Below are 19,579 nucleotides of genomic sequence, written 5' to 3'. Positions count from 1 at the left end.
TCCTCCCTCCTCCCCTTCCATTCCCCCAATCCTCCCCCTCTCCCTAACCATCTCCCCTTACTTCCACACCCCCCTCCGTGCACCCAAGTTTGCCTGGCAATTTTGTCTACTTCTAATATCCAGGAGGATAACTATATGATTTTCTTCAGGTTCACCTTCTTATTTAGCTTCTCTAGGATCACGAATTATAGACTCAAAGACCTTTAACTATGGCTAGAATCCACTTATGAGTGAGTACATACCATATTCCTCTTTTTGGGTCTGGGTTACCTTACTCAGTAAAGCGTTTTCTATTTCCATCCATTTGCATGCAAAATTCAAGATGTCATTGCTTTTTACCGCTGAGTAAAACTCTAATGTGTATATGTTCCACACCTTTTTTAACCATTCTTCTATTGAGGGGCACCTAGGTTGTTTCCAGGTTCTGGCTATTAAAAATAGTGCTGCTATGAACATAGGTGAACAAATACTTTTGTAGTATGATAGGGCATCTCTTGGGTATAATGCCAAGAGTGGAATTGCTGGGTCCTGAGGGAGGTTGACTCCCAGTTTCCTGAGAAACCGCCACACTGATTTCCACAGTGGCTGCACGAGTTTGCATTCCCACCAACAATGGATGAGTGTTCCCCTCACTCCACATCCTCTCCAGCATAGGCTATCATTGGTGTTTTTGAGTTTAGCTATTCTGGCAGGTGTAAGATGGTATCTCAAAGTTGTTTGGATTTGCATTTCCCTGATCGCTAAGGAGGTTGAGCATGACCTTAAGTGTCTTCTGGCCATTCGAAGTTCATCTGTTGTGAATTCTCTGTTCAGTTCAGTACCCCATTTTTTAATTGGGTTAATTAGAGTTTTAGTGTCTAGTTTCTTGAGTTCTTTGTATATTTTGGAGATCAGACCTTTGTCTGGTGAGGAGTTGGTGAAGATCTTCTCCCAATCCGAAGGTAGCCTTTTTGTCTTAGTGACAGTGTCCTTTGCTTTACAGAAGCTTCTCAGTTTCAGTAGGTCCCATTTATTCATTGTTTCTCTTATTGTCTGTGCTACTGGGATTCTACTTAGGAAGTGGTCTCCTGTGCCTATATCTTGTAGACTACTTCCCACTTTCTCTTCTATCAGGTTCAAAGTGGACAGATTAATGTTGATGTCTTTAATCCATTTGGACTTGAGTTTTGTGCATGGTGATAGATATGGATCTACTTTCATTCTTCTACAGGTTGACATCCAGTTATGCCAGCACCATTTGTTAAAGATGCTTTCCTTCTTCCATTGTATACCTTTAGCTCCCTTGTCGAAAATTAGGTGTTCATAGGTTTGTGGGTTAATATCCGGGTCTTCTATTCGATTCCAAAGGTCAACTTCTCTGTTTTATGCCAATACCAAGCTGTTTTCAATACTGTCACTCTGTAATAGAGTTTGAAGTCAGGGATGGTAATGCCTCCAGAAGTTCCTTTATTGTATAAGATTGTTTTGGCTATCCTGGGTTTTTTGTTTTGCCATATAAACTTGAATATTGTTCTCTCAAGGTCTGTGAAGAAGTTTGATGGGATTTTGATGGGGATTGCATTGAATCTATAGATTGCTTTTGGTAGAATTGCCATTTTTACTATGCTGATTCTCCCAATCCAAGAGCAGGGGAGGTCCAAATGAGAAGCAGAGGGAGGGAGATCATGAGCAAGGAAAGCAGAACCAGAGGGAACCTTCATCGGACGATCGATGGAGATAGAGACGGAGACCCACATTGGAGCACTGGACTGAGCCCCCAAGGTCCAAATGAAGAGCAGAAGGAAGGAGAACATGAAAAAGGAAGTCAGGACGGCGAAGGGTGCATTCACCCACTGATACAAGGGGACTGATCCAATGAGAGCTCACCAAGGCCAGCTGGACTGGGACTGAACGGTCATGTGATCAAGCCGGATTCTCTGAATGTGGCTGACATGGGGGCTGACTGAGAAGCCATTGACAATGGCACTGGGTCTTGTTTTGTCTGCATGGACTGGCTTTCTAGGATCCTGGCCTGTTTGGATGCTCACCTTCCTGGACCTGGAGGGAGGTGGGAGGAACTTGTATTTCCCACAGGGCAGGAAACCCTGACTACTCTTGGGAATGGTGAGGGAGGAGAAGAGGGAGTGGGGGGAGTTGGAGGGTACTGGGAGGAGGGGAGAAAGTGGAAATTCTTTAAATAAATAAATAAGGAAAAAAATTTGAAGATTAGTTTTAGAATTGCATAAAACTTGAGAACAACTATTTCCCACAGATTCCTGCAGCTAGTTTCCATGTTATTAACATCTTGAATAAATACAATACATTTATACCTAACTCACTTATCTATTACTATAAGCAGAAAAAAATAAAATAAAATAAAATGTGGACAAAAGTAAGTAGTTAGAAGATCTGTTTGGTGCTTTAAATGACTAAGAAAAAAACTTGAAACACTATCTGGGAAAAATGCTACTTACAAGTTGATCATTAGGAAGTACAAGACACTCAGTACAAATTGGACATAGTTTTCATAATTCAGATCATGGAGGAAATATTCAAATCTGGTCAATCATCCTCCATGAGTGAGAAATCTGAAGTCAGGACATCTGCCTGAAATTTACAGAACGGAACAGCAAGGACAGAGTGATGCATGGGAACACAGAGTTCTGTGTGAGAGGAGCAAAGTCTATGCCTAAATTCCCCAACTCTACTTTATAATTGTTTATTTTCTTTTAAGAGGGGTTGGATGTCAATTATTACTGGTCATAGTCAATTTCTGTTATTTAAAAAAGGAGATATAATACAGAAAAGAATATGATAGAAAAAAAGATAGATTATCAAATCTACTTTAACCTCGCAAAATTGTTAATCTTCAAAAATTAGTTTATTGATACAAATTCAAAGTCAATTTTGCTTTGCTGTGTATATATTTCTATTGTTGTTTAAGATATTATGTATATACATTTCATTTAAAAATACAATATATAATTAAAATACAAATTAATAATTAATGATCTATAATAGTCAAACTTAAATTCACATTAGTTAGATTTTCTAGGTATACAAAGATATACTTCAATTACGTAGGTAACACTTCAAAGACCTACAGAATGTGGCACATAAAATATTTGAAGAACCAAGACTTTTCTCAGCTGATGCGCATCGGCTTCCAGCAGCACCAGTTACTTCAAGAGGATGATATGCATTGAAGGAACTTTCTACGGAATTTGCTTTCAATGTGGCAAGTCTAGCCATTTGGGCAAGAAGCTGCATTTGCCTGGACCTCTTGAGTGTATATTGTATAAACTGGACATGCAGGACCCATAGGAAAATGACCACTAAACTTTGACCAAGCAAGGCACAATGATCCTTCAGGTTCCTGCACAGTCCCCACAGTCGTTAAGTCCCAAAGAAACACACAGAGGTCTACATTAATTATAAACTGATTGGCCTAGTAACTCAGATTTTTTATTAATTCTTATAACTTTATTAGCCTATTTGTTAGCCACATGGCTCAGTATCTTATTAGGTGAAACAGTCATATCTTGCTTCCTCTGCATCTGGGTCATGACTGCAGATTGTGCTTCCCTCTTCCCAGCATTCTTGTTGCCCTTCTTCTACTTCCTGTCTGGTCGCCCCGCTTCTACTTCCTGTCTGGTCACCCCACCTATACTTCTTGCCTGACTACTGGACAATTATTAAAAATAATGCAAGTGACAGAATAAAAGACAATTGTTCCTCAGTATATATGGGTGCTCTTGTACTTGGGGAATAGACATTCAGGATTGAGACTTCATCTTGATGAATTGTTCCTGTTTTGTGTATAAAGTGTTTTTCTCCATCCCTTCTGATTGATTTTAGTTTGAAGTCTGTTTTGTTAGATATTAGGATAGTTACACCAGCTTGTTTCTTATGTCCATTTGATTTGAAAACCTTTTTCCTACCCTGTACTCTGAGGTAATGTCTGTCTTTGAGATTGAGTTGTGTTTCTTTTATATAGCAGAAGGTTGAATCCTTTTTCATATTCATTCTCTTATCCTGTGAATTGAAACCATTGATATAAAGAGATATTAATGACCAGTGACTGTTAATTCCTGGGGTTTTTTTTTCCAGTAGTAGGGTTTGTGTGTTTCCCTTCTTTGGGTTTTGCTGGTGGGAAGTTATCTGCTGCCTATGTTCTTATGGGTGCAGTTACATCCCATGGGCTGGGATTTTCCTTCTAGTACTTTCTGTAGGGCTTGCTTTGTGGATACATATTGTTTAAATCTGGTTTTGTCATTGAATGTCTTGTTTTTTATCCATTAACATTGATTGAAATCTTAGCTGGGTATAGTAGTCTGGGCTTGCATCAGTGGTCTCTTAGCGTCTGCAGTACATCTGTCCAGGACCTACTGGCTTTCATGGATTTTCTTGAGAAGTTGGGTGTAATTCTGATAGGCCTACCTTTCTATGTTACTTTTCTCTTTTTCTTTGCATCTCTTAGTATTCTTTCTTTATTCTATATGTTTTGCATTAATTATTATATAACTTTTTTGATTCAGTCAATTTGGTATTCTGTAAACAGGTTTCTTTTTTTTGTTTTTCTTGGTTTTTTTTTGTTTGTTTTGTTTTTGAGACAGGGTTTCTCTGTAGCTTTGGAGCCTGTCCTTGAATTCGCTCTTGTAGACCAGGTTGGTCTTGAATTTATAGAGATCCGCCTGCCTCTGCTTCCTGAGTGCTGGGATTAAAGGTGTGTGCCACATCGCCTGGCTCAGTAAACTTCTTGTATCTTTATAGGAATATCTTTCTTTAGGCTGGGAAAATTTTCTGTTATAATTCTGTTGAATATATTTGCTGTGCCTTTGGGCTGGAGTTCTTCTCCTTCTTCTATCCCTATTATTCTTAGGCTTGTTTTTTTCATGATTTTCCAGATTTCCTGGATGTTTTGTGTTAAGGATTTGTTGGATTTAATGTTTTCTTTGACCGATGAATCTATTTCCTTTATAGTGTCTTCAACACCTGAGATTCTTTCTTCTATTTCTTATATTCTGTGGGTTATACTTACCTCTTTAGTTCCTGTTCCTTTACCCAGATCTTCTATATCCAGAATTCCCTCAGTTTTTGTTTTCTTTAGTGCCTCTATTTCAGTCTTCAAGTCTTGAACTGTTTGCTTCACCTTTTTGTTTTTTTAGGGGGGGTTCTTTGGTTTCTTTCAGGGATTTATTAATTTCTTCCAATTTTTTGGTTGTCTTTTTCTCTATTTCTTTAAGGGAGTTTTTTGTTTCCTCTTTAAAGGTCTCCATCATTTTTATAAAATTATGTTTAAAGTTCTTTTCTTCTGCTTCTTATGGGTTAGGATGATCAAGTCTTCCTGTTGTATGACCACTGGGATCTGGTGATACCATGTTGCTTTTAAGGTTGTTGGATGAATTCCTGCATTGGCACTTACCCATTTTTTCCTTCAAATGAAGCTTTGCATCTTGGTTCAGTCCTTACAGCAGCTGTCTGAGTCTTTGAGAATTGTTCTTGGTCTGCTGTTTACTGTCAATGTCTGTGTCTCAGGGAGCCACTGAGGTCTCTCTAAGCCCGCTCTCTTGATCTTCTCTCCTAGTTCACAGTGGAACTTTTGTTTAATGATGCAAAGATATGTTGCATTCTTACATGTTGCATTTGTTTAACTTTAGAAAACTGCATTACATTGCTTGACTTAAACATTCAATTGGTGTAAAGAGGAACTGAATGGCCAATAGCAAGGCAGGAGAAGGGATAGACATGGCTGGGAGGCAGGCATAATAAGTAGGAAGAGAAATCTGGGAAGAAAAAGATCAAAGGACAAGAGAAGGAAAAGAGGATGCCTTCATGGGTCAGCCATCCATCTACACAGCAATCCACAGAGTACGAAGTAAAGAACGGTATACAGAAACAGAGAAAGGCAAAAGTCCAGAGGCAAAAGATAGATGGCATAATTTAAGTTAAGAAAATCTGGCAAGAAACAAGCCAAGTTAAGGCTGGGCATACATAAGTAATAATAAGTCTCTATGTGTATCTATTTGGAAGCTGGGATTGCATGCCCCCCAAAGAGGCTAAAGAGTGAAGAGTAAAATCAATCAACAACAAACTCTACATATTCCTGGGGCAATGGAAAGGGGGCTCATGCTATAAACCTCAAATATCTTAGATCACTAACATCATAGAACTATAGTATAAATAATGTCAATACCTACTGATGTAACAATACTGCCGTGTAATTTCTATTGTTTGTCTAACCCATTTATGGTCAGCTCTTCTGGTATTTGCACGTAAAGTGTTCTTTTTTTGGCGTAACTGGCAAATACTTGTTCCTGCAGTACCCTTATTTGAGTTGATTCTAGATATTGACCTTGATCTGTGTGAAGCAACAACACAGACTTTGAGGATGAACTAACTGCTGTCTCTAAGAATTAGGTAGAGGTAGAGTGTGGGGGAGTACTGTTCCATTATAAACTTCTTCCCTCATTAGAAATTTCTTGTTAGATATCAGTTTCTTTGGCATTTCTGACTATAAGAGAGAAATCTGCTCAGCATGCCATTCAAGGGCTCCTGTGACTTACACGCGCAGTAAAAAAAAAATCCAGGCTTATTTAAGCACAGCGGTTACATTCAGATCTTGTCACACTGAGCTCCTTTGGGACTGCAGGCTGTGCTCAGGAGGTATGAGGGGAGCACTCCAATTGTTGTCCCCCCTCCCTCTGACTCTTCTCCTTAACTAGACTGAGTCTCTGCTGTTTTGTTCAGAGCTTAACTTGCAGTTTATCTAAATCTAATCAGCCTGAAAGATGAAAACTGTCAAAGAAACAAAGAAAAAAGATAAGTAACTCATACCCAAGGAAGCACAGATCTAGGAGATTTGGACACAGGTCAAGAAATAGATTAACAAAGCATAGAAATAAGAAAAAGAAAGTGTATGCTTTCCAACTCCCTGACTTCAATGCTATATAATACAATTTTCTTGCCTTGTTCAGATGCGGAAGAGCTGCAAGCCCAGTTTGCATCTGGGTCTTTGAACCCATGACTCACCTAAATCACTAAGTCACTTGAGTAATTTTTAGAGTATTTCTCTAGGAATCATTTGGCTATATAAGATTTAATACATGGACACTCATAAATCCAATGAGTTTTTTTATATCTCTAATTGATATTTCCAGAAAACTGAAAAGAATTAGTGGATAGAAATCTAATGTTGTAGTGCAACTTTGTTGAAGACTAGTATATCTGATGTGGATTTTTGGCATAAGCATTACATATAGAAGAGAACAAGGCTTTGATCTCCTTCAATGTATAAAGTCTGGAGGCAGTCCAAACAGTCACCTCAGTCCAAGGCACTAGTGTCCATCTGACTTTTTTACTTAAAGTTTCCTAAATGTCATAATAAAAAAATCAATACCACTCAATACATCCACACTCTAATCTTCAGGAAAGATCAAGAGATATATCCCATCTAAACCAGGCCCATTGTAAGTGCTTTCTAAAAAGTTCATTTAGCTTCTACTATGGGAATCATATGAGTACCTCCTACAAAGGAGACTGGAGATCCTGAATTTGGGCTGAGTACTTTGCCCCAACCCCCACCCCTAGGTTCTGTTCATAAAAAGGAGCCTTGAGACCGAACTGGTAAGCTACAGTTTCTGCCACAGTGGGCAGATGAAGCAATGGTTTCAGAAAGATAGAATGTGGTGCCTCTAGCACAGCCAGTCTCCCAACACTGTCTACATGAGGGGTTCTCAATGTATGGGTCACAACCACCATGGGAGTTGCCTATCAGATATTTACATTAAAATTTGTAACAGTAGCAAAATTGTAGTCATAAAATAGTAATGAAATACTTATCTGGTTGGGGTTCATCACAACATAAGGAACTATATTGAAGGGACACAGCATTAGGACAGTTGAGAGTCACTGTTCTCTAATCTGAAGTTCCTACAGGCACATTCAGCACCCACATCAACCGCCTTGAGAAGACTAAACTCAGTTTACCACAGCAATGACTTCACACTTTCCAACCACTGTTTCCTCAAACCATGTACTGCTCAACATCTCAGAGTTGAGATTGTGATCATGAGTAACGCTGAAAGCTGACCACTGTTGTACTTAAAGAGTCCATAAGACAATTGCTGCTGCTTCTCAGCTGCTAGTTGTGAAATGTCCCCTTCAGTGAATTTGCCCAAGATAGATGAGAGAATAGATGAGCTAATAATCTTAATAAACTGCTGATTATTACAAATTTTACTGCCTCCATTGTTCTTAGAAGACAGTGATTCCTGGGAACTAACTGCTGCTTTGCTTTTGTAAAAAACTGCTTGCTTACTGGAAATAACTGATGCGTCTACACGATGTTTGTTATAAAAATTCAGCTAATTTAACCCATAAAATTCTATAACTTTGTAGGTTTTTTACTTTTATAAGCTCTGTACTAACAAGGTATAAGAGCCATTCTATGAGCATCTTGAGCCTCAGAGTATGTGGTCCTGGCCAGTATCTATAGTTCTGGCCAGTATTTGATAAAGCCTCTTACTTGTTAAGTTTTACTAATGGTCATGGTGAATCTCTGAGCTACCCATCACTTGTAACGAGATATCCTGTGTTCACAAAAACATAACCAATAATGGTATTCAGCAAAAGACAACAAAGCAAAACCCATACACCAAATCTGGCTCTCTAGCTTCTTCCATTAACAAGGACTTACTTGATAGCAGGGCACACGTGTTTTACAAAAGTTCTGTGTCTCCCTTTATACCTCATCTACAAAGACGAAGGATGCATCAAACACTTTATGGCACAAAATCTGAAGTTTAATATATACTTTATGGGGAAACAAATTACAAAAGAAAAATAACAATAATAGAGATCAAGTGTGTGGTTGATTTTAGAGACGGTCCAGTTAAGAAGACATATTTTGTTGTCTTTGAGTAGAATGCTCTAAAGATGTCTATTAAGCCCACATGAGTCATGATATCTGTTAGTTCCATTATTTCTCTGTTGATTTTCTGTCCAGTAGCCCTGTTCATTAGTGAGAGTGTGGTGTTGAAGTCTCCCACTATTAGTGTGTGGGGTTTTGTGTGTGATTTAAGCTTTAGTAATGTTTCTTTTACAAACATGGGGGCCCTTGTATTTTAGGCACAAATATTCAGGACTGAGAATTTATCTTCATAAATTTTTGCTGTGATGAATATGAAATATTCTTCTTCATCTCTTTTGATTACCTTTAGTTTGAAGTCTATTTTGTTCTATATTAGGATAGCTGCATCAGCTTGCTTCTTAGGTCCATTTGATTGGAAGTCTTTTCCCAAACCTTTACTCTGGGGTAATTTCTGTCTTTGAAGTTGAAGTGTGGTTCTTGTATATAGTAGAAGAATGGATCTTGTTTTTGTATCTATTGTGATACCCTGTATCTTTTTATAGGTGAGTTGAGTTCACTGATGTTAAGTGATATTAATGACCAATAATTGTTAATCCCTATTATTTTGGGTGGTAATGTGTATGTGGTTCCCTTCTTTAGGATTTGCTGGTGTGGGATTGTCTACTGCCTGTAGTTTCATGGGTACAGCAAACTTCCTTGGGTTGGATTTTCATTCTAGTGCTTTCTGTAGGACTGGATTTGTGGATAGGTATTTTTGAACCTATTTGTGTCATGGAATGTTTTGTTTTCTCCATCTATGGTAATTTGAACGTTTTATTGGCTATAATAATCTGAGTTGGCATCCTTGATCTATCTCTCTCTCTCTCTCTCTCTCTCTCTCTCTCTCTCTCTCTCTCTCGGTTTTTTATTTTTTTTTTTGAAACAGCGTTTCTCTACATAGCTTTGGTGCCTGTCCTGGAACTCCCTCTGTAGATCAGGCAGGCCTCGAACTCACAGAGATCTGCCTGCTTCTGCCTCTCCAGGGTTGGGGGTTAAAGGTATGTGCCACCACCACCCAGTTAATGTCTATCGAGGACCATCTGGCTTTCAGAGTCTCCATTTAGTTTCCAATGGTTTTGTGTTTGATTACTATGTAGTAAGGGGATTTTTTGGTGCAGTCTAGTTGGTGTTCTGTAAGCCTCTTATACCTTCATAGGCATATTTCTTTCTTTAGGTTAGTAAAGATTTCTTCTATGATTTTGTTGAATATGGTTTTTGTGCCTTTAATCTGGAACCGTTTTCCTTCTTCTAACCCTAGTATTTTTAGGTTTGGTTCCAGACTTCCTGTACATTTTGTGTTATGACTTGGATGACTTTAATGTTTTCTTTGACCATTGAATCTATTTACTCTATCATATCTTCAATATCTGAGATTCCCTCCTCCATCTCTTGCATTCTGTTGGTTATGCTTACATCTGTAGTTCCTGTTCATGGACCCACTTTTTCCATTTCCAGAATCCCCTTGGTTTGTGTTTTCTTTGTTGCTTATATTTCAATTTTCAAGTCTTGAACTGTTTCCTTCACCTGTTTGTTTTTTCTTGGCTTTCTATCAAAGATTTATTGATTTCTCCCTATTTTTCATTTGTCTTTTTCTCAGTTTCTTTGAGGGAACTTTTCATTTCCTTTTGAAGGGTTTCTAACATCTTCAAAAAGTTGTTTTTAAGGTCATTTTCTTTTGGTTCCTCTGCATTGGTTTATTCAGGTCTTCCTGTTGTAGGACCACTAGGTTCTGCTAAGGTCACAATGCTCTTTAGGATGTTGAATATATTCTTGCATTAGCATCTACCCATCTCTTCCTCCAATTGATGCAGACACTTTCTTTGCCTTTTCATCCAACCATTGCAGGCACTGCCTGTGTCTCAGGGGATGTTTTTGATACACTCTTTGCAGTTTCTATCTGTGTACAGGGAGCCACTTAGGTCTCAGGGCAGAGGTGGATTTGGGAGCAGAGAGGGAATTGAAGATTACAAGGTCTGATAAGGATGGAGTAGCCTGTCTGTAGGAGTCTTGCCTGCTAGCTAGTGCAGCTGGAATGAGTTGGGGAAGGGCCCAGGATTTTGCTCCAGGACCTAGGATCTAGAGACTGGACTGTCCAGCTGAGAGGGTGGTCACTCACCTCTTGGTCCACAACCGAATTTCTCTGTATAGATTCATCAAGGGCATCAGGATACTAACAGCAAATCACCAAAACACTTTTTATCCAGGAACCCAGCACACATATGCCACTCACAAAGTGTTGTCTCCTCCGCTTTTGCTAAATGACATTGGTTTTTATCTAAGCATTTCTTCCAAGAACTAGCCTGTGGAGGGCAATGGGTCTGTGCACTGATAGCCTAGGGATGGCTTCATTGGAACATAATTTCTCAAGGCTTAACTTTTCTTTTTAGATTATAGATCTTTATTGTTAAAAATAAAAAAGTGACAGAGGTAATAGAATAAATAAGAACATTAAGTTACCTAAAATGCTGATCCGTAGCAACAGATTGCTTCAAGCTGAAACTATGGACATGAAATTCTGCACCTGGGAACTCTAGCACCCTCGTATGGCCCTGTATGTCCTCCCTCTTCTCTGTCTTCCTAAGGTGTCCCTGCCCATCAAAACTTTCAGTGCTAATTGGATGGCCTGGAAATGCTGCAGCAGACTCATGGTCTGACAGGCTCAACTCACTGTTAATCCTATGTTGGTACTGCCTTTTCTCAAGTTTATACTCTTGTTACCTAGTAAATCCCAGTAACTGTAAAAGTCCATGTTGTTTGTTCTGGAAAAGATGACAGGCAGAAGTTCTGTTGACAATTGTTTGGTTTCTAACACAGCTTCAAAACTGATCTTCCACTTTAAAAAGGAAATGTTTGGAAAATTGTCTTAATTACTTCAGCGGCTTTCTCCTGACTCTACAACGCTGACCCCCTGAATGACTTATTGTCAGGTGAGACTTGAAGCCACACCTTTTTGGAGCAAACAGAGGTAATTCACACACTGAGAAGTTACCTTTTCCACATAAGTTTTGTTTGGCTTCTTTACTTTAATTCTTTATTTTATATTTGCTTCATGCTTAATCTGAGCAACACCTCTGCCAGATCAAAAGCAGGCCAGTTAGTCCTTCCTGCGGAGGGGATTTCTAAGCCACATTTCTTATACTGAGTGACTGTGACATGCTCCCTTCCTCCATACTTCCACCCTCAGACTCCCTCTCTCCTGGAATCATACAAGAACTGGACCAGAACTTTCTAGAAAGGCCTCCATTCCACTTTCCATTATGTGTTTTACCTGTATAATCTCAGCATAGGGTGGACATTGATGTTTAATATCATTAAAGTAAGCGGTATGATTTGAAGATTTAACATAGACATTAAACAAGATTTATTTTAGAAAATCAACATAAGTTCAGGTGTGTTCTTGATGGAATGATCTTAGGAACAAGAAAACACCTGCTCAAAAAGAACTGTATCTATTTCTAAGTCAGACAGTATTTCAGGGAGTCCTCGCAATAGAACACTCTGCTTAATAAGTTAAGAGAAAGCGGAGACACAGCAGGGATTCAGTGTGCTTCCTCTCTCTTCCAACCCAGGATAGTCTGAGGACCACACAAATAGTCAATTACAAGGTCATTTGAAATTAAATTGTCTTTAATCAGAGATGTTAATGAACACATTAAGCTTTCTCAACTCATGTTCTATTAGGTTCTTTCATGCTTTTCATCATTATAAAAATGCCAATGAAAAGAGCTGCATTTGTTTCTGTGTATATTTTATTTTATTATTTTATAAGCACACCTTATATTCTGGCTTGTGTGTGTAACATGAGTTGTGACATGTGTTCCTCATCCGCACTGCAGATGACGCCGCATGAAATGTCCCATGTACACTTGCTTTCAAGGATAATGAATGTTTTATTAAGAGTGGCCACGTATTTCTTGCTGTTGCTCAACTTTCACTATCTTAAAAAATAGGACAGTCAATATTTATCACTTCTCTTTATATCTTCTTACTTAACAGCAGTGAAGCTCATTCTGTATCAATTTATAAATCTCTGGTTTATTCTGCTTTGCACATAGTTGTTACTCCAAAAGTGGATAGACTGTAGTTCCTGTTTTTTATTTTAATTTCTCTGACATAAGAAAATATATCTATCATATCAGTCACAAGAAACATATTTCTCACAACACTTCAATTTTCTATGAACTTTAATTTTGATTTTATTAAGAAAAATAATCTACTGTATTCATATGTTGTCATTGTTGGTAAAATTTGTTCATATTGAATCCTGAAACTGGACAAATATTCTGAACTCTAAAGAGAGGCTAAAAGACAAGAAAAATATAGGAGTAAGTGAAATTTGTAAATATGTGGGTTTTTTTATCTAAAACAATTGGAGGAGTAAGAGTCAGAGACTAGAAGTCACAAAGAGGATGACACTCTCATAACGCTGTTAATGGCAAAAATGATTGAAGAGAAACAAAGGCTGAGAAAGGAAGGTTGGTACTAGAGCAAAAAGAGCCAGGGAATGAGGAGTCACCAGTCAGTCAATGTACTGTATGAGGATTATGAAAAAAGCAGAAATAGTGAGGACAACTGGAGGTCCACAGCAGGAAGAAGGAAAGAGGAGAACCCTGGGAGTTCCTTGTGCTAGGGAACGGGGAAGCCTTTAAAGAGACAGAGCTCCCAATGTCTTCCCCAGGTCAAACTTAACATTATGCCTTCTTTTTCTTCCTAGCCACACACAGAGTCCTGAGCAACAAGCTCAGCACTTTCTTCAACAGCCACAAGGTGGCCAGAGTGAGCCCCAGCAGGAACAACAGGACATCCAGCAGGTACTGGACATGCCATGGCTGTTGAAAGCCATGGGGCTTTAGATGTGCTCCTCCCCCTGATTGTAGGATGTGGTCAATCCAGCCCACCAGACGCTGGGACGGTGTGAGGGGGTGGGAGCGCCTGATGGCCCTGGCAGTCATTGCTGCAGTCTTGTACCTATGGACAGACACAGAGAACATGTGTTACCAATGTGCTGTGCACATTTGAGACTTTATACATACATAAATGTATCGATACACACTTAAGTGCGTACACGTCATGGGAGACAGAGCATTTGGATGGAGTTTGTGAGCAGCGTGCTACGGCTTGCTTGATGGCAATGTGGACTGGCTGTGTGCCTGAAAGTGGGGCGGTGTGCATGGCTTTCAAAAGCGCTATCAGCTCTGCCATGCTAGACTGGGTAGGCAAGCATAAAGTACCATACATACCAAAGTAATGGTGCAACTTAAGTTTTAGGAAGTGCTTAGCATTTTGAAAAGTGCTCCTGGAAAGTAAAGAATTATAAATATGCAATAAAAACAATATGCAATAAATATCCAGATGAAAAAGACCCCTAAAAGAGATATAGTGTGTTTTAAAAATGTACATAGGCTTGGGGGGAGAGAAGAAAAGAAGCATGGAGAGTTATAAAAAGCAGTATTTTTTTTTAAAAAAAGGTAAAGTCTTTAAAGAGACAGAGTACAGACAGTCAGAGATTAAAGAAGTAAAGATAATAAAATAAATATTAAAAGTAATAGAGTAAAAACAAGATACATAAAGATGGAAAATTCACAGAGAGTCTAGATTATGTATATTATTTTGTTTTCTTTGCATTTTTGACTGTAAAGGAGATAAGTATAGAGAGACATTTCATTGTATGGTCTGCTAAACTAAGCCAATATATATGTTTTAAAGGTATCTTGAATTCAAAATATGGTTCTAAGGATATATTGCTTTGGAAAAGAGAGTCTTCTCTTGTTTCCACAGAGGATGAAAATCTGTGGATTGCTTCCAGACTGTTATGGTTTGATTGAACAAGATCCCCACAAAGGTCTCCGTGAACACTCCCAAAAATTACTAAGCCCAACAATCATCAGGAAGCAGCTTGGATAAAGATATGCTCATATTCCCAAATATTGTCTATAAATATTTGTTTACATTTAAAGGAGGATATGCTATAGAGATGGATACTTTGCATTGGTATGGATCTTGGTTTATTGACACAAATTTAAGGTCAATTCTCTTATATTTATATTTCTGCTCTTGATTAAGGTGTTTGTGCTGCTCACTTAAAAATGCATTGCATAATTAAGAAATATAGGTTAACAGATAATAATCTTTAATAGTCAAGCTTGTGGTCATCTTAGTTAAATTTTCTAGATATATAGAGATATATTTCAGTTAGTTAGGTATTCTTTAAATCTCTCAGAGACTTCAGAATATGGCATTTAAAATGTTTAAGAGCTTACTACTTTTCATGACATTGAGATATGTCTACTCCTGACAGCACCAGTTACTTCAAGAGGAAGATGGGCTGAAGATGGATGCCCCAATGATACAAAAAATCTTTGGATGACTAGGCAGTGAGATGTCTCTGTCAATTCTAGAGTTTTGGAATTTGCTTACAATGTACTTCCTGTTTACTTAGGTGATATTATATTGTTCTGGAGTCTTTGATGGAGTTGAAGAATAGATAGTAACAATATAGTTCTCCTTAATTATGATAAAAGAAAAAATATATACAACTGTAATTCTTGATTGATAACTGGTATGGGAGAATTATCTGTATTCTGTTAATCATGTTGTAAATAAACGCTGATTGGCCAGACAGGAAGTTTAGGTGGGTCAACCAGACAGGAAGTAGAGGTGGGGCGATGAGAACAAGAGTATTCTGGGAAGAAGGAAGCTCTTTCCCCACTCCTGCCCAGACCACCAAAGAAATTGGTACCGCTGAGAAAGGTACCAAGCCATGTGGCTAACATAGATCAGAATAATGGGCTAATATAAGCTACAAGAGTTAATAAGAAGACTGAGCTAATGGGTCAATAATTTATAACCTAATGTAGACTCTGTGTGATTTTCTTTGGGGCATACTGGTTGTGGGGAACTGGGCAGGGCATAAACTTCAACAAGTGGGCCCTCGTGTTATAGATAACTGTTTTGTTGTATGTAATTTTACTATGTTAAAGATAAAGCCTTCTTTTTATTTCAACAGAAAATAGGAGATGATGTGGGAGTCCCCTCTGTATGTTATGATTACCATTAATGAATAAAGAAACTGCTTTGGGCCTATAGAAAGACAGAACTGAGGTAGTCGGGGAAAGCTACACTGAATGAATGCTGGGAGAAACAAGGGCAGAGTTGGAGAGACACATGGAGCTGCTGCCAGAGTCAGATTGCTGAAACTTTGCTGGTAAGCCACTGTCACATGGTGATACACAGATTAATAGAAATGGGTTAAATTAAGATGTAAGAGTTAACAATAAGAACTTAGAGCTAATGGGCCAAGCAGTGATTTAATTAATACAATTTCTGTGTGATTATTTCAGGTCTAAGCTATCTGAGAGGCTGGGAATTACAAGCAGCCTTCCTCCTCCTTCATTTTACCACACCCCACGAAATTCTGGTTTCATTGATAAACAAACTACACAGACCCCTTAGGCTAGGCTTGCATTCAACCTAAAGGATCCCAACACCAGAGAGCTGCATACCTCTTGTCTTCTATGACTTCTTTCAGGGTAAGTGCAAATGTTTCTGCCTTGATTGTCTCTAGCTGAACAGAAACACCAATTTTCTTAACTTCTATTCGGATCATGTTTTCAGGTTGGTCTGTACAAAATGGAATTCCCACGATGGGTACTCCATGCTGGATGGCCTCCATGATGCTATTCATTCCACCATGGGTGACAAAAAGTCGAATACTAGGATGAGCTGTTGCAAAAGGAAAAAAAGGATCCAATATTTCACTCTGAAGTTTCAGATACCAGGTAAAGCAACAGACCCAAGAAATACCAATGTACTGGACATAATGGATATACTGTTCCTTATATTGAGATTTGCATTGTTCTAGGATATGATATCCAGCCTTCCCTCTACAGAAGGATGCCTTACTTCAGTGCAAAACTATCAAGTACATAGAACCCAGTGACAGCTATAAAGAGAGGAACAAAACAAGCATGTTTCTCTGTCCTTTTGATCATCCTCATCTTCTCTATTGATGCTTCTTTTTTTAAATTTCTTGCCTCTATCTTCTTTTGCTTTCAACATCTGACTTCTTACTAAGCTTGTATTCTATGTATTATCTCCTCCATTTTAAGAGAAACTAACAAAAGTTGATGATATATTAGACACTTCTGTATTTACCAATCTTATCTGTCACTCCATATTGAAAGCAACCATACATTTCTTATGATCATAAAGAAATGATCCCAAACTATACCTCACACAAAATCTGCCAAAGATCCCAAGAAATAAAGTCCATTCTCTGTTGTATAGCCTGTAATTTTACTGAATGTAGATCTATGTGAAAAATTTCCCAGCTTCTTTTTAGTCACAATTTTGGGTAGAAAATTTTGATTCAGTCATTGTGTGTGGAAGTGATGAGTTCTCAAAAAGTCACACAAAAACAAATAATTTGAGGTGATGTGGCTTTGGGGAATTCTCTGTTGCACAAAAAAAAATTCATATCATACTCTGAGGTTACTTGAGTTGACAATCAAATAGCTTCCTATATCCTCAGTCCCCCAACATCAATGTAAGCTTCTTGAGTTTTTAGTCCTTTGGCAACTATCAAAATGTGTCTGCATTCTTATGTTTATATTCGTATTTTTAAAATGCTGAAAAGTTCTCACATCATTGTGAGAATCGTGGCAACTTCCCTAAGGAGTATCTAAGTTCACATATTGTTCAAGATTGTATTGGAGTGATCAGTGTTAAATATTGTTATGTCAAGGGTACATATCTATTTAGGACCTTGAGACCTGTCCGAGTTTGGAAGGAAAAGGAAGTTGCTGCTATCACATGTCTAGATCACAGACTGATTGCCCCAAGAACTCTAATTGCTTTTGCTTGCCTGTGTGAGATCTATCTTTACCTATCAGCAGCCTTTTTCTTCTGCCAATCCAAATATTCAAACATCCATCATCTACTAAGTCCCATAAGCACAAACACAGGAATAAAGTAGCAGGTCTTGGGATGCTTACCCAGAAGGTCATCCTGAGGAACCCAATCCATGATTTTGACATTTGGGGCCAATCTCACATCTTTGGGCCAATGGTCATCCTTAACTGTCCATAGCACCCCTTGAGGGAGGCGAGCAAAGGCACTGTTCATCTCCTTAATAAGTTCCTTCGTCTGATGCAGGGTTACTAAGGAGCCCAGGGCCACAAGAACAAAACCTGAGTCTCCAAACTTAGAGATAAAATCCTCCAAGTCCTAGAAAAATCATAAAGGAAAGTAGGCAAAAGAAATGGTTTACAAAAGACAAGGTAGCTATGACACAAAATCAGTCCTGAACTTTAATAAACCTTTACTTTTATTTTCTTGTGTTCTATATGATAAAATGCCCTTCATCGACCCAAGCTCTGCTCTGAGTACTGATTGCATTGATTGGCAGCCCTCTCTTCGCCACTGGGGTCTTATGAATTGCTCTCCTAAGCAAATGCACATACAAAATTTGATTTGAGTAACAGATTACTACTTCTGGAAGTATAAGGTCAGGAGTAAACTGAGTGTTAGGGCAATTTTTGGTTTAATAACTTGAGTCCCCTCCTAAATATTTTAATATGATTTGTATTCTTTTTTAATTCTAGAAATATAATACGCAACATTTTTTCATCTTCTGTGATGTATAATGTCTTCTCTTCTGGTGTTGTTTTCTAGCTTTGGTTACGGGGTAATGATAGATTTATAGAATGGGTTGAGAAGTCTCCTTTCCTGTGGAACCACCACCAATATTTATAGAGGAAGCAGTTTGGAGAGAACTAAACCCAAATTCCCTAAATTATTGTTTATAAATGATTGTTTAAAGGGGGATATGCTGTAGACAGATGAATATTTTGCATTGGTATGGATCTTGGTTTGTTGATACAAATTTAAGATCAATTTTGTTATATATATTTATATATATATGTGTGTATGTATAAATGTATATATATTTCTGCTCTTGATTAAGGTATTGTGCCTGTGCAGTTCATTTAAAATGTAATGTGTAATTATGAAATATAGGTTAATAGAGAGTCATCCATAATAGTCAAGGTTATAGTCATGTTAGTTAGGTTTTCTAGATATATAAAGATGTAGTTTAGTTAGATAATCTTCAAACCTTTCAAAGACCTATAGAATATGGCATTTAAAATGTTTTAAAAACTCAGGAAATTTCATGACAGTGAGACACATCTGCTCTTAGAAGCACCAATCTTCTAGATAAGTGATCTAGTACTTCAAGATCACTAGATAAGTGATCTAGTGAGTGATCCATTACTTCAAGAAAATGGATAATGGGCATAGAAGAGGTTTCTTATGGCATTGGTGAGCCATTTGGGCAAGAAACTGCTCTTTCCTGGACTGCTTGATGCTATGCTGTATGAACTGGACATACAAGACCCACAGAGAAATGATTGCTGAACCTGCCTAAAGGCAAGAGCATTCTTCGGGACACAGAATGTCTGCAAGACATTCTGCAGGACACAGAAAAATGTGACTGACAAACTGACAATATAGGCAAAACTGTCTTTGAAATTTCCTGCATCATGGAAAGTGCCATTGGATACTATGGGCCTGTAGGCTGCAGATGGATGCCCCAACGATACAGAACTTTCAGTGACTGTCCAAGCAGCGAGATATCTCTGTCAATTCTAGAGTTTTGGAAGTTGCTTACAATGCCCTTCCTGTTAACTT

The 19,579-nt window shown here is 38.2% G+C and overlaps 1 protein-coding gene across 2 annotated transcripts in view; it reads right to left on the bottom strand.

The window, feature by feature from the left end:
• Positions 1-19,579, bottom strand: part of LOC125397518 (UDP-glycosyltransferase 3A2-like) — a 152,205-nt gene that overhangs the window by 103,947 nt on the left and 28,679 nt on the right. The window contains exons 5-7 of one of the 2 annotated variants that reach the window (XM_087896937.1): positions 17,884-18,115; positions 16,393-16,612; positions 13,534-13,858 (exon numbers count right to left, since the gene is read on the bottom strand). In XM_087896937.1, the coding sequence (XP_087753063.1) occupies positions 13,582-13,858; positions 16,393-16,612; positions 17,884-18,115 (729 nt within the window). In that variant the 3' untranslated portion in view covers positions 13,534-13,581. Of the gene's footprint in view, positions 1-12,760; positions 13,859-16,392; positions 16,613-17,883; positions 18,116-19,579 lie in introns of those variants that run through there. The other variant, XM_048429936.3, reaches the window with a different exon arrangement.

Source organism: Myodes glareolus, chromosome 15 (assembly GCF_982192425.1).
Source record: "Myodes glareolus chromosome 15, mMyoGla1.1, whole genome shotgun sequence".
Classification (NCBI taxonomy): domain Eukaryota; kingdom Metazoa; phylum Chordata; class Mammalia; order Rodentia; family Cricetidae; genus Myodes; species Myodes glareolus.
This window is presented reverse-complemented; position numbering and strand designations above follow the sequence as displayed.